Consider the following 22,558-nt stretch of genomic DNA (forward strand, 5'->3'; position numbering starts at 1 on the left):
TGTTCCACGACAAAGACAATTAGGGCCTGCAGAAGTAATCGACTCTATAATAAGGTAATATGTCACATCATTGTGCTATAATTTTGTCCATTATATGCTAAATAACCAAAGGAATGAAGTCAACATTTCATAGAAGTAAATTCTTCAACGATTTGAAGTTTTGAAATCCATGTCTTTACCTGCCACAAATAAAATTCGTTACCAACATCTTGTTGCCAGTAATAATTTCCTGTACATAATTCTTAAAGTCATTGTAATTGTTTTATAAATAATAAATAATTCATCACAGGTTAGATAGTTTCCAAGTTTCAACATCAAGGTAATTAAGGGGAAGAAAGAAAACAACCTGTGAACAAAAGTTCTTAGTCATCGAGCACGTGGCATGGATGACGTGAGTCAAATATATTTTAGTTTACTAGCATCATGATTACTAGTGTTTAATTATATTAAATACTTAATAAAAAATTTATGTTTTTATAAATAATTATATTCGATTCAAATTTATATTATGTGAATGATACATTTTTTATTAAAAAAAATTAATGACTCAAAATTCAAATAACATAAGTGTGAGAAGAAATCTCATATTTGATAAAAAAAAATTAATTATATATAAAAAAATGAATGACTCATAAACTTTACTTTTAAGATTTTAGTACAAATTGATTATGAATCCATAATCATGAGATCTTTTGCATCGAATGTCCATCATTGTTTATGTTTATCCCTAGGATTTTCAAATAATAATCAATGTAAAAAATTATATTCTGTCAATTTATCAAAAACATCATTATTAAATGAATTTTAAGAAAATTATTGTTAAACGTTAACAGTCATGCACAGTACACCGTACAAAAATTATTTACCAAGCAAAAGTAAAGTTTCTATTGTAAGTTTTCAACGGTTAGTTAATAGTGAGAGGAGGTCAAATATGGAATTTTATTCCATCTGAAAAGCAGAAAGGGATTCTGATTCTTTCAATTTGACACCATGATCTTTTCAAGTTGATGTAAAGCTGCTTCTAGCACAGACAAATTTACACCCAATTACGTTCTAAATTCAAAACCAAGGTGTTGATGTTTGCTTCTCAAACTCTCAAGGAACTATCCAAGATTCATATGGTCCCAAATACCAATGGATTCCAAGCAGTTGATGCATCACTATTCTGAATGGCCCCCAATGGATCAGAAATGGAGGCCCCAAAACCTCTGTCAACTAGCATTTCCACACCTAATGCGTGAACCAAATTATTATGATAACGTTCCTTTTTTAATTGTTTCAGTTAATGTTTGCTACGAGCAATCGGCATCCAATGCGCTAGGAAACGATCCTATTCTAACTGGCCAGCATCATCCCAAGCAGAGACAAAAATGCCAACACTAGAAACATAATTAGATTTGGCCATGTTATCCTGAAGCTGTACGAGTAAAATTCATTATGCCACACATATATAAATGTGTACAAACATTATGTACATCGCTATTTGTTATGTTAAATTGAACCCCATTTCAGAAATTGCACACATTGTGGTCCAAAGTGCACACATATTTTAAATTAAGCTTTCATAGCATTTGAAATTTGGAACTAGGATGGGGGAAATCTTTGGCTTTTCTGAAGTCCTGAAAGCTACAAGCTTCCTATTTTTATTTTTTTAATAGTATATTTAAAATCTTCCAAGTTTTGTAACCAGAATTGGTCTGAGCAACAATGAGATGGTGCCAATCCCTCTAGGAAGTTGATAAACATGACATTGATGAGCTGGAATACGCTAATAAATAAGAGCCATTACTCAGTCCCGAACATTAAATGAACTGAGCACAAGTTCTTTTATGAGTCTTTGGTTTCATTACCTACTTAGAATAACCAAGTCCAGAAGATCAATAAATTGAGGAAAGGCTTTGAGGTTACTAGTTTACAACCTCATAGTAGGAGGCCTAAAACCATCTTCTTGGCGCCTTAACTGGGTACCCCACCATATTGATGTAATGTCTTATATGGAAAAGAAAACGTTTATAAGGGAGAAGTAGACAAAGTAGCATTGAATGCCTAAAACAAAAAGGAAGAAACAGTGATGCGTTTAGGTGTGGTCCAATAACACATGGGGTGGCTAGATAGCTTGCTAAATCTCTTTACCGTCTCTTATAACAAGGCAAATTTTTTTTTGCCAAGTATAATAATTAAGGCCTTTGGCTTTCTCATGAGATCCCAAGGTATCATAAGCTTCAGCTCTTTGGTCAACTATAAGATCTTGATCCGAGACTTAGTCATACTATGAGATGGAATTGAAGTCTTTTTCCACAAACTCAATTAGAGTTATCAACTGAGTTACACCCACCAAATTTATTGTTAAGCAAGGAGGATGGATCCCCTTTAAGGCCTCTTGGGTTCCTTTACAAAGTCAGCAGAAAAGGACAAGTGAAGTTTGTGATGGTTTTAGCCTTTAGGGGCCAGCTATGAACCCCAGCATGGCTTGTGTCCCAAATCTGTGAAACTTGGCTGCCATGCTGCAAGCATGTCTGGCTTATCAGACAAAGATTTGGGTATCTTGTGACAGGCAAGAGTGACCCTAGCACCATCACAAGTTAAGTTTTCAAAAGCCTTAAACCGCTACCTAACAGTGAAGGCACGCTAGTTGACAAGTGAATGGTGATAAATGATGAACACCCTAAAATATGACCTTATCTGGGGTAATCATCGCCTTAAGTGTTTGTTCGGGGTACAAAACACTGTTGGTATAATGGGACAAGTAGAGGACGCCAACAAATACACAAAAACAAAACATGCAGCAAGTGTATGTACGTAGATCATGAAAAGTTAAATCCTATGGTGGTAGTAATAATTCACGCGGCAAAGTATCTCCAACAGAGAAAGGTTGTTTCTATTCTATTTCTTACAAATGAGAGATATAATATATCCAACAGCACGTAGGACAGATCAATCAATTAAATCTTGTTTTGTATGTGTATATTGTAATGCATTCGTGTGTTTTGGAAATTTAATTTTTGATTAAGTACAGTGTCTCTGTTTGAACTATGTTGTTGTTATTGTATAAATAAGGCAACCAAGAACATAGCAATTCCTCTTATTTTGTGTTTGTGCATAGACTTTTGGTTTACTTGATACCATGGTAAAATTCTTCTTAGTGTGTGTTTGGACACATATTACAACCATCTAAAATCACGTCACATTAGTAAAAAACAGAGAAGTTACAACTTCGTGCATGTTTGGATTAGTATCCGTGATCCACGTTTGATCAAATTTTCACGTCAAGATACACCAAAAGCAAGTAACCGCATGTTTGGTGTAGTGTTGTCAAAGAATGGACACGTGTCACTTGAAGCAATTCCAAGTTGCTTGTGCGTCATTTTAACCAATTGGATGTGGAAATATTCATGTAAGCAAACGCGCTCTAAAAGTTGCTTATGTAATCCACCTTTGAGTTGTGTGGATGTGAATCCAAACATGCTAACAATTTATATTTTATATATAAACGTAGAAACCAGTCAAACATGCATGCAAACGCGTAACCAAACACGTTGTTAGTCTTTTTATTTTCTATCTTGTAATGCTTAAAATCAGATATTTGTATGATCAAAATTAGGAGAATGTGGATGACTTCAGATATGGTCCAGTAAGTTATGAGCCATTGCTTGAGGCTTGTCACTTCATATACTATCGCCTGCAGGTCGTGTAGCTCGACCCACATGGCACAATTCCTCACAGAAAGATAGAACCCGTGACTCTTTTTCATGGTACATTTTTAGCTGTTGTGCATCATGTATGTCAGTAGAAATCCCAAATTCCAGCAATGAAATAACTGGGTAAATAGGTGAAGCAAGTAAAAAACATAAAGAATTTTATTTATGTTCAATTTATCCTTCATTCTTGGAACCTCAAGATTTCAAGATCGGGGAATGATGACACCAAAAGTGACTGCAGCAAGATAGGAACGGACAAGCAAATCCTGAATAGTTGGTAGAGCTAGCAGTCCTGATTCACTGCCAGAAACAAATGACCAACATAGAATGATATCATTTTTCAATTTGACTAAAGCTTTGTTAGAACTTAGAATTCAATCTGTTTTTTCTTGTCCTTTCTATCTATTAATCTTTACATCCTTTCAATGCTTGAAACACCATACTTTGTCAAAATACAGTTCTGTTGCAACTTTCTAGATCAATCTAAGCAGAATCTCCTGTAAATTCATAGGAGGCTATAACTTCAGCTTCCTTCAGCACAATCATGATAAGTGCATGCCTCTGGTTCATGCATCACAAGTCACAAATCACAACCCAAGGCAATCCTTTCCAAAAGATTTACATGGGATTGTATTAGAAATTTCTTTTATCTTTAATCATTTATTTTTAACCAAACAAATGGACAACTCAATCATCCACCGAGTACCACATAAAACTTTAAAAAAGAAAAAAGAAAATTGTATAAATTTCTGGTCTATACAGTCAGCCAATTAAAATCATAGTCCTTTGATATTAAAAAAACATGCAACAAAGGTTGCACACGTACTTGCATTATATTTGTAGCCAAATGAGTGAATAAACCAAACTGTTCTAAGTTCTAACATTTTTTTGAATCATTGCCCTCCATGTTTTATTTAACTAAGAGCAGTTTTTAGTGATCAAGATTCAAGGATAGGTTATCGTCCCCAAAAAAGAAAAAAACAGTAATAGGTTGTAAATGCATGCCAGATGTGAAGATGCAATGATGATCCTAAATACCTGTGAAAACTTTCTGTACACAGTAGATCAAGATCAAATCAAAAAAGAAAAAGCAACTTTTGTTGTCCAACATGATTAACTCTTATAAAAACTTCTGTTCATAAAGCAAATCAATTAAAAACATAACAGTCTTATTTCACATTCCCCCACCCCCCCCCCCCCCCCCCAAAAAAAAAAAACACTCTTGATTATATATATAAATTTTTTTGATAAACATGCTATGTAACTGTTCATTTCAAATTTATCCATCTAGACAGAGATTGAGCAAGATATGAAATAGACAAAGTGTAAAATAGTACATGCAGATCCAAAAAGGAGTTATGTTGAGTACTATATCTTTCTATGGAGATCACAAAAGGAGATATATTGGGTGTTACTACATCTTTCTATGCAGGTAACAAAAGGAGTTATATTGAGTGCTACATCTTTTCCTGACAGTTTTGTGCATTTTGTTTGCTACCATACTGGCAGGATCAACCTTAGTTGTGAGGTTTTTCTTGTATTATTGTGCTAGCTCTTGAAAAAGATATGACAGTGATCGAGGGATTTTGAGAGTGCGAATTGATTGATTTGAATCACACGTTAGTAGCCGTGGTAGTGGAATCTTGTAACAGTAAGTATAATAGTGAACATAATATGGCATGCACCAATTACAGCAACATTTGTTCAATCGAGCAGATATCCTTCTGTACAGTATAGTAGCCTTTGCTATCAACTAGAATTGAGATTCTCAAAAAAAAAAAAAAACTACAATTTAGACCCAAGCCAACTATTGTCAACAACAAACTGAAACCAAAACATGCAATTGTTTGTGTAGTACCTTTAATTTTTTTATTCTAAGTAATTAAAATATGATCTAACTCTGTGAAAAAGATTTATATACATGGTTTTTTATTTCTTTTATTAAAATGACTTATTGAGGTGAAGTTCTTGTGCATGGTTATAAGTGTACACATAAGCCACCAAAGTTAACCAACATTATTGATACTATCTTTTTTCAATAATGAGTTCCTACCTAGCGGACAAAGACCAAATTCAGAGTAATTTAATATCGTTGCATCTCTCTAAGTGTTAATACTGCCTGTAAATTATCTATATACACATTATTTTCCTTTTCAAAATGACTTTTTGATGTGCTTATGCTTGTTACTATTAAGTGTAAACATAAGCCACAAAATTGTTGCACAACATGTAAACTATCTTGCTCCATGATGATACCACTATGCCAATTTATCGATTCCAGCTTAGTAGACAAAAAAGAACCAAATTCAATGTAATGCTAAGATTGCTGCATCCCTCTTGCTATGCACATGCATAAACTACTGATGATCCACACCTCCTACAGCATTGTTTCCTGCAGCAATTTCAACATACTGTGTTGTCTATTGATCTACTGAATTGAAGAATTCAACTCTTTTGATAGAATTCAAAACAAATACAGGGAGTATCCAGTTATCACATGGTCATGGCTGCGAATAATAATAGATCTTCGATCCATCAACTTTCAAGTGCATGGTGCTCTATGATGGACTAACTATTGAAACATTACTAATAAAGTCAGCATAATAAAGGAATGGATTCAACTTGTTTCATCGACATATGCTAGAAAACAATGGGCTGTTGGGTTGGACACCGAACAGATGTTTGTCAAAAAGCCCAAAAGGAAAGTTACAGTTATGCAACTCTGTACTAAGTAATAAGAATATGTGTCCAACCCATCTAACCTTTATTCTTCAGCATATGTTGATAAAACAAGTTCAATTCATCCTCTACTGTGCTGGCTTTGTCAATAATTAGTATTTCAATAGTTAGTTCATAATAGAGCACCATATACTTAGAAACTGATGGATCGGACAAAGATCACAATGGGGTTGCTGTTACTCGCAAGTCACAACCGTGACCATCTTCTAATTGAAACCTTTGCAAAGAAACACACAAGATAATTTGGTTTAGAGAATATCAACATAGTGATTATGGTGAACCTTAATTTGGAGGTAAGAGCAAAAGGTCACTAATTTATATCTGTCCATACCATTGCAAAACTGAAAATCATAAAAAACTAAACCTGAAAATTTAAAGAGCATCATCTTACTTTGCTTGATTATTTATCCGTTTTATATGATAGAATTTTGTCAACTATGTTATTCGTTGTCTCGCAAACCCCGAAACCCAAACCTTTGTTTACAGGGAGTGGTTCTCTCTCATTCTTTGCTCTAAAATTCAAGTTCATGGTCGATCTTTAATACTCGCTGTTTTGCTATCCACTTCAACTTCTCTGTTTCGGTATTTTGCTCTCCACTTTGACTTCTCTGTTCCTCTAATTTGCTCTTCACTTTGACTTTTATATTCCTCTTTTTTTGCTGCTGTAAAAATTTGAAGATATCATCAAGTAAGTTTATTTGACATTGCTGACCTATGCTAGAATTGCTAGAGTATAACGTCGGTCTTTCATCGAAGATGATTAGATTGTTGTCTGTTGATAATATGATGGAAATTCATTTAACATTAATTAAAGATTTAAATATAGAAAACAGAGATTTGGGCACTCCAAATGAAGACAACTTGATTCAAAGCTTGAAATAGTTCTGTTGCTACTTTCCAGATCAATCTAAGCAGAATCTTCTATAAATTCATAGGAGGCTTTAATTGCACAATTCAACTGTAAATATGAAACTGACTTGTTTTGCATTGATCTCAATAAACCAAGTTTACCCATATAACTTTAGCTTCCTTAAGTCATCATGACAAGTGAATGCCTCTGGTTCATGCACCACAACCCCCACAATGCATTCCAAAAGATTTATTGCGGTTGAAATTTCCTTTATGATTAATCATTTGTTTCAAGCAAAGCAAATGGACAACTCAATCATCCACTAGGTACCACATAAAACTTTAGAAAAGAAGAAAAAAATGTACAGATCACTGGTATACACAGTCAGACCATTAAAATCATAGTCCTTTTGATATTAAGCATGCAACAAAGGCTGCTCACGTACATGCATTATCTTACAATGAGTGAATGAAAGAAACAGTTCAGCATTTTTTGAGAATCATTGGCCTCTACGTTTTATCTCATTACCGCAGTTTTTTCAGTGATCAAGATTCAAGGATAGGTTATCACCCCAAAAAAGAAAATCAATAATAGGTTGTAAATGCATGGCAGATGTGATTGTGAAGACGCAATGATGTTCCTAAATACCTGTGAAAACTTTCTGTACACAGTAGATCAAGATCAAATCATTCTTCGAAGACAACTTTTGCTGTCCAATATTAACTCTAAATCTCTAATAGAAACTTCTGTTTATAAAGCAAGTCAATTAAAAACATAACAATGTTATTTCAAACACCCCTCCTCTCCCCAAAAATTTGGTAAAAATGTTATCTAACTCTTCATTTCAAATTTATCCATACTCGAGGGATCAACCTTTATTGTTAGACATTCTTATATTACACATTGGTAGCCGAAGTAGCGGAATCTTGCAACAATAGGTATCATAGTAAACATAATGTGGCCATGCACCAATTACAGCAACATTTGCTCAATCGAGTAGATATCCTACTGTACACAGATTGTGTGTTCGTCGTCAATGTACAGTAGCCTTTGCTGTCAACTAGAATTGAGCCCTAAGCGGCCATTGTCAATAACAAACTGAGACCAAAACATGCGGTTGTTGGGTAGAACTGTTAATGCTTTTTTCTAAGTAATTAAAATATGATCTAACTGCTATTTGCAAATTATCTATATACATGATCTTCCCTTTTTCAAAACGACCTATTAAATTGATGTGCTTGTGCATATGGTTATAAGCGTGCACGTAAGCCACTAAAGTTAACAAACATTATTGATACTATCTTGCTCCATAAAGACACACCATTGTGCCAACTTATTCCGTTCCAACCTAGCAGACAAAAGAAAACCAAATTCAGCGCAATGCCAATATCGTTGCATCTCTCTTGAAGTGCTAATGAAACGTGCAAATTATCTATATATACATTATTTTCCTTTTCAAAATGATTTTTTGAAGTGCTTATGCATGTTTTTAATAAGTGTAAACATAAGCTACAAAAGTTGTTGCACAACATTGAAACTATCTTGCTCCATAAGGACACCACACCCCCATGCCAATTTATCAGTTCCAGCCTATGAAGCACCGACACCGACGCAGACACCGAACACAGACATGTGGACACCTGTAATGTTCAAAATATAGAATGTAGTACGGGTGTCGTGTCGGTGTCAGACACCAGACATGACAAGGGACTGGAGTGTTCGTGCTTCATAGGTTCCAGACAAAAGAGAACCAAAAAATGTAAATCCAAGTTATCCACACATACCCTAATTTTTAATCAGAATGCACCGTATTGGTGATCCCTCAGCACCAGCCAACCTAAGAGGTAAGCAATGGACTGAATATAACCCTGCTGGAACATCATCAAGCTTCAAGCCTTCCACGAGAATGATCTCCTGAATCATTTGCGGTTGTTAGTTCATGCCACATTGATTCTATCTCTTATCCGAGCAACAAATGAAGCATATTCAATCTGGTTTATATAAGGAAATCTGAAGACACAAATACCAATCTCATTTCAAAATACTTCTTGTACCTACTAATTGGCAATTATCTTCAAAACTAAAAGGTTAAATATTTTATCAGAAGAACAGACACCAAATTGAATCATAAATTGGGATTGATGTGGAGACAATAAGTTAACACTTTAAAAGGAACTTTTTTCTTACCCTGTCTTTTAGAAAAACAAGGTGAGATGGAATCAAGTAATCATAAGAAGCAACAGATAGGTAATCAATTCCTGCATTGCACCACAGAATATAAATGTCAGGCAATATAGTTGAGCAGAAAAGAATAGAAAAATATGTGAAAAGTTGAACAAGAAAGAAAGTTTTTGAGTGATATGTTTCGGCTAAACATGCACTGAAGATGCAAAAAACTAGTGCATCACTGTTAGCAACCCAGAAATGGGTTGTGAGTTTTCAGACATAATAGAGACGATAAAAACAGAGAAAGGAAAGGAAGAATAGTCTGGTAGTGTTCAATGAATAACAAACAAGGAACCTAAGGAGAGAATTCTCCTATTAAGATTTGCACCTCCACAAAGGTTGCTCCTTTTCTGACAACCTTTGCTCAGTTTTCAAATCTAAATTCCCAAATACCTCTATTCTACCTTGTTCCTGGTATTTATGCCTGATCCCCTGAACCAAACTATCTACCCCCTTGAAAGATTCTAACAGTAACTAACTAAACAGACATCCAATCGGCTAAATAATTATAACCAATAGTTCTATTATAAACAAACCAATAGCAATGTCACACATCCAGAAGTGAATAAATCATGTAATAGAGGCACCATAACAAAAAAGTTCGCATTATGTCCAGATCATTAGTTTTCCCACACAGGTGCTCAAAATTATCCTGCCTTATCTTTATTAAGAAAGGAATTAAGGAAATAGCTATAGCTATTCAACTCACTAAAAAAAAAAAGACTAAATATTCATCTTTATCTATTTATCTTGCATGACATGTATGAAAAAACTATGAACTGAGTCAAACAAAACAATTTAAGGGGCAGCAGGCTACAAGTGCAAAACTAGACCCAGCCATTGGACTTGGGACAACTGACAGGAAAAATACCCATGGGAAACTGCAGCCAATATAGCAAAACAACTTATACCTACCTACAAGTTTGATATCTGTGTTCTCCACTAGCCATTTGGCTCCATCGGCTGTGAATCCCACATAGCTTGAGTCCCATTCCTTCTGAAACATCAGCCGCCTAATAATTTAAAAAAATTTAGTTCAACAATTGGTTTCAAATGCTATGAAGTTCAAAGATTGTGAAAACGATATCATGGTTTGGACATTAATGTCAAAACCTCAAGACCTAATCAAACATATATGTGTATAATCAAAATCTATTCAAACAGCAGCTAATAAGAACTTGTAAATCATAATTTATTAGTATTTCTTTTGCTTAACACCCGCACCTGCTTTAGTAGTCTATTTTCAAGGAGAATTTAGTCATTGACACAGTCACAATGAATAAAAATATAAATAGCTGCACTTAAAATGAACGAAATAGAGACAACAAATAGTTGGCAAAGCATTAAAAAGAACTACTAAAATACTGAGGAAGTATTCAAAAACAATACGTTTCCTCACATGGAAATTTAATGTTACTTAGGCTTCAAAAACATATTGAACATAAACACATAACTCCAAGAACGCCACTAATTATATTCAAAAGCTATTTCTTCAAATTTATTAAAATTTTAAGTTTTAAGTACCACCATTCAGCAGCACTGTTTGAATCGCCCAGTGTTCACAAAACGTTGCAATACTTGCTTAACTTGTAGACATTACCGGTCGGTATTTAAAGTTCGGAAGAGAACACGTATTACACCCCTTGGAATATTCAACGACTTCATAACTTGAGCTGAAAAAAGGACAACACATTTTCATCCGATGAATAGTAGCACAAAAATTAATTCTAACACCAAAAAGTTGCCAATGGTATTGGTATCAGATCCTCCTACACCACATGAAAAAAAAATGCATACCGGTAATATTACTATCTCTTGGAACATCAACCAACATAGCAGGTCCTGCACACAGAAACAATCAGGCATTTAAATGGAAATTATGGAATGGTAGTATCATTATTACATGTGTTCCTGTTGGAAAATTGGAGGGGAGTAAACACCGGGCTGGATCACGAGACATCACATAAGAGAACTTGACACCACATTTTAACTTAAAACCGCTCAAGTTTATAGGTCTCACTTACTCGACATGGGATTCCACCTCATACTTGTACTCTCACGTTTCCAGTCAACTACATCCTTAGGTTTCATCTGAGTATTGTCCACTTTTTGCTCATTTGAGTTTATCTTTAAAAGGTATTTAAGTGGATTAAATAGAGTATTCATAAACTATCTTTGACTTGGGTTCCTAAGCTAGGTGAACTATTTTTAGTGAACGGCAACAACATGATATTAAAGTATGAGAGTGTTTATAAACTATCTTAACTTGTAAGCGATGAGAGACTTTTTAATGAACAGAGATAATATGATGCAAACTAAGATATTGACGAATAGAGAAATGAACAAGAAAAGAAGAGTGACCGTTGAGGATGTCCAAGTCGAGCGTGTCGACATCGAAGCCGGCGTGGAAGTAGTGGTCGAACACGTGACCGGGGGCATCGACGTGCGTGCCGGTGTGGGTGGGAAACTTCATTTCGGAGTTGTTGGCGAGGGAACCGTTCTTCATGCTCTTGGGAAGCCACAGGAACTGCCCTATGCCGTCATTCGATTCCCATTCCGGCATCTCGGGTTGGTACCGATGACTGATGTCGAATATTCGCCCATTGCCGTACACTTCCCGGCGAGGCGGGACGAGGTTGTCGTCGCCGTTCGCTGCCCAGATCACCGCCGCGAAGGCGCAGGCAAGCACTGACAACAATGCTCCAGGCTTCATTGTCAGATTTCGTCTCAATCAATCACACCGTCACCAACAGAACAGCATCATAGTCCATTCCTCGTTATCATAACATTAACATGAACGAGATATTTTCGCATCGACACATTTGGACACGTAAGTGGTTGTATTGTATCATTGATAATTAGAAATCATTATATATTATTTTTAAATTAACTATTGTAGAAAAAAAAATTATCCTTCAATTATATAGTAAGTTACGATTAGAAAACAGTGTGATAAGAATATTTTATGAGATATTTTCTAGTCATTTTCTACTTTGGAAAAAAAAATAGGAAACATACATTTTATAACAAAGGAGGAATATATATTTAATTTTTTTCTTTGATTTTGAGAGCTAATTATTTTATATACATAAGATAAAAAAAATTAAGAGATAGAAATAGTTATATATAATATTAATTATTTAATATTTAAATAATGAAAATATTTTCAAATAATGTTTAGTTACTTTATACTTTATTTCTCATTTTTATATTTTGAAAAAATATATATCACGTCAATTTTTATGTATATTTTTTTATACATCAATTTTTATGTATATAAATGAGACATTAAACAACTTTAAAATTTTGTATATATAATTTATATGATATAAACTTTTAAAGGACGATTAAATTATATTAGTATAATTTTAACAATTATTATATTATTTTATAACTTTTAATTGGATAATATTTTTTTAAAATTCATTATTGGATTCAAAATTCTTTTTACATAGATTACATATACAAAATTTTATATTAATTTAATATCATTTGTTATCTCATTCATATAGATTAAAATCGATATAATATTAATATTTTTAAAATAAATTAGAGTGTGAATCATTTGATCACCTGTTTATTGTTTAATTTTAGTAAAATTTGATACAAATGATCTCATGATACGTAAATATAATTTAACAGTTAGATCAATAAAAATCACATTTTATATAAATTATAAAAATAATATAATAGTTATTAAAGTTATTCTGATATAATTTAATTTTTTCTTAAACTTTTAATCCAATAATAAATTTGAGATAAATTTATCCATACGAAATTATTAAATGGCATAATAATTGGTACTATAACTCAAATGATTTAATTATTTCAATGGTACTATAACTCAAATGATTTAATTATTTCAATAATACGCTTGAACACTAGTTGACATTCTTCTTAGAAAATAATTTCTTATTTTTAAGAATTTTTTAATATCGTGTTTAACATGACAACTTTTTGGGAGATTAGAAGTTTTTTACTACCATACGATTCTCGTTCAACCACATATCTTTCTCATTTTACAAAGTAAATGCTTTTTTTATATAAATTTACAAAGTAAAAATGTTAACTCTTATATTAAATTAACCTCTTTGCTGAATTATTTATCAATACAAATAATTTACCTTCTCTCTTGAAACACTTTCAGTTGTGGTCATCTAGCCCAGTGGATCTGCTATCTAAAGTTCTAGCTGATGCGCTTGGAGTTCACTTTCTAAGTTCCTGCTCTCGTCTATTATTTTCCCATGTATTTAAAAAAAAAATATTTCTTAAGATATATTTTATTTTATTTATAGATTTCATACATATTTATATTTACAAACACTCAGTTATATTGCCCGAGATTATTAGTAGTATTTCATTATTTTTCAAAGAGAAATAGATATAATTATTGAGACGTACAAGCATGCGTCTTCAGAATTGCACAAGTACTTGCCTAGGAAAATATTAAAAGCATAAGTTAATGCAGGTGGACCCCCTAGTCCGCAACTGAAGTTTAATTACAATAATTCAGTACTTTCCAACCCAAGGACGTAAAATAAGAGTAATTCAACATACTACTATCAGCTTAGCTTGCAATTTGCATCAAACTGCTTCTTATGGACACCACTAATTGTATTCGTGGCTACGTTGCTTCTTGTGGCAGGTTCATCCTTCAGCATCAGTATTTTGACTTAATAAGGATAAGGATAATTATGCACAGAAACAACATGACCCATTCTCGTAATATAATCATACCGTGCAATTGAAAACCAGGTTTGACCCCATCATTGATCATTTGATCAGAATGCATCGAATTGGTGATGCCTCAGAGTGAACCAACCTAAGAGGCAAGCAATTCAGTGAATATATTCCTGCTGGGACATCATCAAGCTTTAGGCCTTCCACAAGAATGATTTCCTGATGCATTTGAAATTTGTCAGGGCATTGCTTATGCTAGCTCTTATCCAAGTCACATAATGTAATTTTTTAGTTCTTTCAAACAACGAAATCAAAAGACACATCCTAACAACCTCTTCTCTTTACCCATCTGCATGCTCTACTAACTTAAACTACAACTATCTTTCCAAATAAACTAAACAAGAGGTAAGAGCCTCTCAGATAGAAATTAGAATGCTATCTCACCACAATTCTGGATTAGTTCATCAAAAGCTGAGCCCAAACAAGTGGATGAAAGCCAAACATTAAGATAAATCAACTGAAGAACCATTATGAATGAACAAAAAGGGTAAGATCAGCAATGGAAACTAAAAGTTCTCTGCTGATAAACCTCACCATCTATAAAATTCTATTAAGAATAATGAATAGAGGAAATTAGCGATAGTGATAGTGATTAAGTGATACATAAGTTTCATAAAGTTTATAAATTATTGAGAAGTCTGCGGTCAGAGTGTCAGACATAAAATGTACAGTACATTAATTTGAGAAGCACAAATACAAAAGCAATCAATACAAATAGCTATTTCCCCCGAACAAGACATCAAATGATACAGAAGGCAGATAAATTGATATTGCCATCATTTGCAGGAAACAGTATATGAGATTCATTGCCAAAAAGAATAGCAAAGTCGGAGTTTAGACATCTAACCCACCATTACCAATACAAGTACAAAAGTTTAAGATGGGAGAATGATCCTGGATTAGGGCACTAACATATTTAGGGCCTAGAAAATCTTAGTTGTCGTTTTTTGTTTTTTCAACACAAGATAGTGAGTGGGAATGTGTAGCTTGTTACTAAAAAGGAGTAAGAAGTGCATAAATTTTGATCATAAGACAGAATTTCTTACCTTGCTTTCCAGGAAAACAAGATGAGATGGAATGGAGTGATCATAAGCAGCAACAGATAAGTAATCGATTCCTGTCATTTACATAAACAGAAATTGAATTAGTGCAATAACAACTTTTACAAGGAAAAAAAATATGACTACAACAAATTGGAACAGCAAAAGAATTCCACTGAAGTTGTTCCCTTGTACAACATATTAACATTGAATTAAAATATGTAGTGGGTTTGCATTCCAAGTTGCTATTTTTATATCCTGAAATAAGAGAACAAAGAGAGACTGAAGTAAAATGCCCTATCATTATCACATTTAACCCTGACTTTTAATTTTTTTAATCTTCATTGCCTAAATTTAATAACTCTAACACACACACTAGAGATAAAGTAAGTCAAGACAAAAGTAAGATAAAGATAAGGAACCGGTCATGAGTCGAACAAGAGACAGAGGGAAGAAGCAACCCATATCTTAAAAAGTCATCTATATCTTACCTACAAGTTTGATGTCAGTGTTCTCTGCCAGCCATTTTGCACCATCCTCCTTGAATCCCACATAGCTTGTGTCAAATTCTTTCTTAAACATGAGTTGCCTAATATTTGAACAAAGATTTAGCTCAAATATAGCATCTAAAAAACAACTAAATATCAGTATATCATTAAGCAAAATGTTGAAATTGCAAGCTAAAATTATATTATGATTTATGAATCATTAAGGTTATAATTACATGACCAAATCAAACATACTTAAGGGTATGTTTGGATAAAGGGAAAGGGATGAAAAGGGAAGGCACTATAAAACTTTTTATTTAAATTATTTTCATTCAAAACCTTCCCCTCCCTTGCATTTCCTCCATATAAAGGTTGGTAAATAGTGTTTACCAAGGTCTAATAACTGGACATCTACTTAAAATCTCCCATAAAGTTCACTCATTAGATTCATAAATCATTTTTTTCTTCATCTTCCTCTGTCTTTCTATTTTGATTTTGTTTATTTTAATTTAAAGTTCATATTGAGTAACAAAATTTCTTTTAACATAAATAGCCTTAAACTCGTTTCCACTTTTCAGTTTTCCAAATTATCATTAAGAATCAATGAATCACATTATGTATCATTGGTAATAAGCCAATCTTGTTTCTAAGCATAAACTCCACCAGCGGCCACCCCCTCTCCATTCTCTAGCAACCTATTCATCACAAGACCATACACATAAAAAAAGGAAGGAAACTACAATTACCTGTGTGCAGGTTAACAGATTCAGATCAACAGCCAACCTACAATGACTATAACATGCAACCCAAAATTGAATCTGAACGTAAAAAGTTACCAAAAGACTGAAAAAGTATATGAATGCAATATAATTTGTAGGGAAAAAAATGTTGGTTACAATTTTAAAACTGTAAGAGATAAGACTTAACTTCAGAAACATGTTATTTCCTTTTTCAAACTTATATTTCATACATATAATGATAATTTTGTGTTAACACTGCAACTAACTGTTTGATCTTATCTTGCATTCAATTCATAGATACGGTTCTCAAGATAATGCTGTACAAAACACATTTCATGTATCTGCAAGAACAATGAAGCTGCCTCAGAGAAGCACTGAAGAAACTTTAATAACTTCACTTTTTTTTCTGGTAGACAAACAGGAAGAAAATCTTCCTGCAGCAATCATGATACATGTAACTTACACAACTCACCTGTCAGTGTTTAAAGTTCTGAAAAGCACGCGGCTTACACCTCTAGGGATATTCAAGGACTTCATAACCTCAGCTAGAACAAGAGAAATTTAACAATGTTTCAATTAAACATAACAAATGATAACAGGGGTTAAGCCTGAATTTTGCATAACAGATATTCAATATAAAACAGTCTGAATATGGGAAAGCAAAGAATCCACATAACTTCAAGCTTGAGAATAGCACTACTAAGACAAATACAATCTTCCAACATATTTACTGTGTAGGAAGATCTAGCATTTAACGCATAAGAAATTGTGAATTAATCGGAAAATAATAAAATCATACTACTTTAATGTATATATATATCATATTCATTCAATAAACCGTATGGAGCAGTTAAAAAAAAATCATCAGGTATACATACCAGTAATGTTTTTATCCCGTGGAACATCAACCAAAAGTGCAAGGCCTATGAACAGAACAAGTAGTGTATCAGTTGTCGGCATCTAAAGTAGAACAAAACGACAGCAAAACCACCACCACCACCAATAGTAATATGAACGAAAATGATTATGAAGTAAATTAATTACGAACCCTACAATTAATTATCTAATTTGGTTAATCTGAAATTGAGTTGAAGAAACAGACAAATAATAGAAGTTGCAGAGAGAGCAGTGTTATGTTACCATTGAGGAGTGTTAGGTCGAGTGAGTCAACGTCGAAGCCGGCGTCGTAGTAATTGTCGTAAAAGTGACCGGGCGCGTCGACATGGGTGCCGGTGTGAACACCGAGCTTCATGTTGGAGTTGTTAGCGCGCGAGCCATTCTTCATGCTCTTTTCGAGCCACAGGAAGTGCTGCCCGAGCCCCTCCGTCGAGTCCCACACCGGCATCTCGGGGACATACCTGTGGGTGATGTCGAAGATTCGCCCCTCCTCGTACACTTCTCGCCGCGGAGGGACCAGAACACCGTCGCCGACGCCGACGCCGCGGAGGGAGCACTCTCCGGTTTCCGTGCCGGGGATGGAAGGATATGCCGCGGAGGTGACGGCGACGGAGTGCGCACAAATTGCGCAGAGGAAGGTGAAGAGTGATAGAGAATTCATGGTTTACTTTGAGAAATGAAACAGCATGACAGTGTACTATCAATGTGCCTCCTGTTCTCTAGTCTCTACCGCATCCATCCCTTAACAAAATAATTTATTTTTACAACAACGACAAAAAAAAAATGCTTAAAATATACATTCAGTCACTTAATTTTTATTTAAAAAGTTGAATTTGACACCTTAACTATTAAAATACTCGATCAGATCTCTTAATTGTTTAAAATGCAATTATCATGCCATTTTCATCCAATTATAACAAATACATATTGCAGCGGTTAAAATTTGTATATCGTGTTACTATATTTATTATTTATTTTTAAAATAAAAGAAAATAGTTCTAAAAAAGTGACGGTTTATGGAACCCAGTTTAATTATTATAATTTTTTAAAAAAGCCATCAGCTTGTTCCAAATCAACCCAATCTGACCCTAATCACCTCAAATCAACACAATTAGAATAAAAATTGAAAAAACAAGACACAATGCAAATTTGGGTTTGTGGTGGGGCGATGGTGATGCCATGGTGGCATAATGGATTTGTTATAATCCATTAATGGGAGGAATTAGATATGATTTAAAAGTGTGATGAGTTTGTTAGAATCCATTAATTATAAGGATTATATATGATTTAAATTTAAACTTTGATCCAAATTCTTATATTTTTTTATTTGTGATTTTTTTTTATATTTTGTCTTTAATAATTATGGAAAGATGGTATAGAGGATCATATATTTATTCAGTATTTCTTATGAATAAAAATTATCCAATTCTATTTCCGTATCAGAATCAACTCTAATTAGCTCTCTTTTGTAGGAATTGGAGATTAGCTTCCAAGTATGAAAGGAGATGATAGGTCAAATAAATCTGATTTTGTTTCACCCACATACTCGGGATCTCTCTCAAATCCTTAGACTTGAGCGTCTTGATAGTATACATTATACTCAATAAGCCCTAAATTCATAGAACGAGATTAGGCCCTAAATGGACTCTTATTAATTCTCTTGACAAGGTGTGAATGTGTGACATCCATACACCAACTTAAAATTTGAAAAGAAGTGTTAGAATTCATTAATTGTAAGGATTATACATGATTTGAATTTAAATTCTAATCGATCTAAATTCTTATATATTTACTCATTTTTTATTTATGATTCTATTTTAATATTTTATCCTCAATGAAAAGATGATAAAGAAAATCATTTATGTATTTAGTGTTTCATATCATTAAAAATTACTCAATTGAATTTTCTTAACTGGGTTGATAGTGTGGTGTGTCTTCAAAAATTTGGTTTGGGTGGGGGCAGAATTGGATTCGTGGCAGCGTGATGGTGACATGACAGTGGTTGCTTGGGTTGTTGTGCAGAGGTTGGTGGTATCGTGGGTGATGCAAAGGTTAAGTAACAGAATGAGGAATGAAATTCCAAAAGTCTATTACCTGGTAATCGAATTCATGTTTTTTTTTATGAAATTTAACTTGTGTTATTAATTGAATATAATGAATGGTAATAATTGATATTAATACAAACATAATGTTTTCAATGGAAAAAATATATATAAGACTGCGATCATATATTAGATTATTAAATTTTAAATTTTAATATGTGCAAAATAAATATTTTATATTTATAGTCCGATGTTATATTGGAAACTCAAAATTACATGTATCATGACTTTATTTAAACAAAAGTGCTATAGAATATTGATTATTCGCATGAAATAACTCCTTGTATATATAAATAAATAGTATTATCTTATAAAATATTTGATTTTAATTTATTTCTTTTCTCATTCATTCTACTTTATAACAATTATTTTGAAAAAATAAAAACAAAAATCAAACAACTTTTGCCAAACAATATTAATAGGGGTGTGCGTATCGACTTAACCCCGTTATTCAATCAAATCAATTTTTTACGGGTTGGGTTGGGTTTGTGTAAAAATAATTTCCAAACTCAACTCAATTATAAATAAATTGGATCAATTGGATATGAATAATTAAAAAATATTTTACATTAAAAAAATCTAGAACAATAATTTTTTTTATTTAAAGTTTTTAAAGTTTATAGTAACTAAATATACTCAAAAGAGTTCAAATTGTGAAAATATCTAACTAATGGATTAATGAATTCAATGTTAATAACATTTTTTTATTTTAGATAGAAATAAAGTATGACATTAGCATGTGAAAATATAAATAAAATCAAAACAAAAATAAAACAATTTAAAAAAGAAAAAAATACTCATGTCCGATTTAATTTAATAATTTAATAAATTATGTGAGCTAAAAATTACTAATGTATTTTATATTAATAGCTAATTTATACATATATAATAAATTAAATTATATAATATGAGTCGAGTCGGGTTCAACAAAATAGAATATGTTATCCAACACGTTCCAGGTCTTAATAAGATTAAGTCAAATTTAACTCAAATACTTTAAAAACTCAATTTAATGTAATTAAATCGGACTAAGTCATGGGTTAACATAAACCATAAACACCCTAAATATGGGTAAAGTACACAAAATAACTACACTACACCCCTTATCCTATCCCATTTGAATATCACACAAAAAATATTGTTTAATTCACAAATAAAGTAAAAATTAAACATAACTCCATATACGAGTGAACAATAACTTTTCATTTTTTTTAATATGTTGTTCATCAATATTTTTTCACATCCATTTTCATTTCACTCTAATAGTGTTGTCATTAATATTATTTGCAAGAAAGTATATTTCCTAATATATCAAAGAAACATAAGAAAAATCAAGAAAAAAATTGGACAAAGGATTTGCATAAAATAAAAAAATAAAAATGTTATTCATGGGCTATAACTTATTTATTAGAATCATGCATGCATTAGTATTATTTCTCATGGCAACCTTTTTTATAAATATTCATGTAATAAATTACTACTTGTTTCGACACTTTTGCACGCATGAATCCACCAGGTTTGCAATTTCACGAGCATCTGATACATAATATCAAGGAATAAAACATGCAAAAACATAATTAACTCGAATATAAAGAATAATTATAAAACCTTAAAAGTACATCAATGTTGTAAGGAGATGAATACCAATATTAATGTCAATGGACTTGATCAAACCACAGCCAATGATACAATCGTTGATGGCATTGATGGGTGGTTTATCATGACATATATTGTCATAACACTTTTTAACACATACAACATATAGACCAGGAGCTATTAGTAAAGGTAAACATTTTAATTCACATTTTTGAAGACAATCGAGTTTATCATATACACGATTTGGTTCAATTCGATCAAGTGAAGGTTTGGAGATAGCTTGTGAGAAATCCAACATAATTATGATCATAATCATAACTCCATTAGCTTTCATCTTATTTTTTTCCATAACTTTTCTCCAAATCTATACAATCTATCTTAGAATTTTATTATGATGGTAAATTCTCATTGTGAGTTTCAAGGGGAAAAGATCAATTTATAGGCACAAAGTTAGGGATACTAAAAATATTTGTACCACACACAAAACGAATGAGGGAAACAGAATAGGCATCTTAACATTAACATTAAATAAACATTTATTAAAAATAATTAACTTACAATAATGCATATATAAAAATTTACATTTCGGTCTAACTGCTCCCATTATCTCATTATAATTGTAATTGTTGTATAAGAAAAAAAAACTATTTAAAAATAATTAATATTTTAATTTTTCAATATAATATTAAACATTTTTCCCCTTATATTCTTATAATATTAACGATTTACTATAAAATCTATAAATATATTAATAATAAAGATCACTATATAAAGTTAATTTTATTAAATTATTTTTTATCTATATAAAATAATTTATAATGATAATTATTTTAGGACAGATAAAATATAATACAAATGCTACATTAAATATATAATATTACATTAAATGTTATATTAAATATATATAGTACTGCATTGAATGTTACATTGAATATACTTCATACATCATGTAATAATTGTTCTCTTAAGTATATTAATACAAATGCTACATTAAATATATAATATTACATTAAATGTTATATTAAATATATATAATACTGCATTGAATGTTACATTAAATATACTTCATACATCATGAAATAAATTGTTCTCTTAAGTTTTTTTTTACATAAAAAAAATTAATAAATAATGATAGAGATTAACAATTTTACAAAGTTTTATAATTTTTAATAAAAAATTTCTTTAATTCCTTAACTAGTAATCTCCTTATTTTATATATAAATATAAATCTATATGTATTCTCGTTGTTCCACACTCTCGTATTCACTTATATTTGATTATTCTTCTCTCATGAAATGATCATTTCACTCTCCTAACATGCATACAAGTTTGTAATTTTTCTTACCAATTTCTGTAAATATCCATAATCACTTCTTCATCTAATATTCCTGTAACTACCTCCATTCACTTATTTAATTTAAGACTGCATTTTACTTTTTAAA

General features: G+C 32.1%; 2 protein-coding genes and 1 long non-coding RNA gene across 8 annotated transcripts; all 3 read right to left on the minus strand.

The window, feature by feature from the left end:
- Positions 1–6,653: 6,653 nt before the first annotated feature.
- On the minus strand, positions 6,654–12,348 carry LOC114401603 (cyclase-like protein 2). 6 transcript variants are annotated; one of them, XM_028364156.1, is made up of 7 exons: positions 11,875–12,345; positions 11,311–11,355; positions 11,114–11,186; positions 10,429–10,526; positions 9,475–9,545; positions 9,072–9,201; positions 6,654–7,096 (listed from the first exon to the last, which is right to left on the minus strand). In XM_028364156.1, the coding sequence occupies exons 1-6, from the start codon at positions 12,224–12,226 to the stop codon at positions 9,073–9,075; spliced, it is 768 nt and encodes a 255-aa protein (XP_028219957.1). In that variant the 5' UTR covers positions 12,227–12,345; the 3' UTR covers positions 6,654–7,096; position 9,072. The 6 variants fall into 6 exon arrangements, with proteins under 6 accessions (XP_028219957.1, XP_028219956.1, XP_028219954.1 ...); XM_028364155.1 differs by having other exon boundaries at positions 6,655–7,099; XM_028364153.1 differs by lacking the exon at positions 6,654–7,096 and adding an exon at positions 8,022–8,635.
- A 1,498-nt stretch (positions 12,349–13,846) lies between these two features.
- LOC114403425 (cyclase-like protein 2) lies at positions 13,847–18,156 on the minus strand. Its single transcript, XM_028366390.1, has 7 exons — positions 17,662–18,156; positions 17,400–17,444; positions 16,994–17,066; positions 15,785–15,882; positions 15,300–15,370; positions 14,251–14,412; positions 13,847–14,165 (listed from the first exon to the last, which is right to left on the minus strand). The coding sequence occupies exons 1-6, from the start codon at positions 18,077–18,079 to the stop codon at positions 14,287–14,289; spliced, it is 831 nt and encodes a 276-aa protein (XP_028222191.1). The 5' UTR covers positions 18,080–18,156; the 3' UTR covers positions 13,847–14,165; positions 14,251–14,286.
- Positions 18,157–20,875: 2,719 nt separating this feature from the next.
- On the minus strand, positions 20,876–21,519 carry LOC114401602. Its single transcript, XR_003664307.1, has 2 exons — positions 21,165–21,519; positions 20,876–21,056 (listed from the first exon to the last, which is right to left on the minus strand). It is a non-coding gene; the product is annotated as an uncharacterized LOC114401602 (long non-coding RNA).
- Positions 21,520–22,558: the final 1,039 nt, after the last annotated feature.

The sequence above is a fragment of the Glycine soja genome, chromosome 20, assembly GCF_004193775.1.
Source record: "Glycine soja cultivar W05 chromosome 20, ASM419377v2, whole genome shotgun sequence".
Classification (NCBI taxonomy): Eukaryota; Viridiplantae; Streptophyta; class Magnoliopsida; order Fabales; family Fabaceae; genus Glycine; species Glycine soja.

Excerpts from the sequence above, each read along its gene's own strand:
- LOC114403425 (XM_028366390.1), bottom strand. The coding sequence starts at position 18,079 with ATGAATTCTCTATCACTCTTCACCTTCCTCTGCGCAATTTGTGCGCAC. Across the intron at positions 17,067-17,399 it reads ACGGGATAAAAACATTACTG|CTGAGGTTATGAAGTCCTTG; the intron begins GTATGTATACCT and ends CTCTTGTTCTAG. Across the intron at positions 15,371-15,784 it reads CACTGACATCAAACTTGTAG|GAATCGATTACTTATCTGTT; the intron begins GTAAGATATAGA and ends TGTAAATGACAG.
- LOC114401603 (XM_028364156.1), bottom strand. The coding sequence starts at position 12,226 with ATGAAGCCTGGAGCATTGTTGTCAGTGCTTGCCTGCGCCTTCGCGGCG. Across the intron at positions 11,187-11,310 it reads AAGAGATAGTAATATTACCG|CTCAAGTTATGAAGTCGTTG; the intron begins GTATGCATTTTT and ends TCCTTTTTTCAG. Across the intron at positions 9,202-9,474 it reads TTGTTTTTCTAAAAGACAGG|GAGATCATTCTCGTGGAAGG; the intron begins GTAAGAAAAAAG and ends CAAATGATTCAG.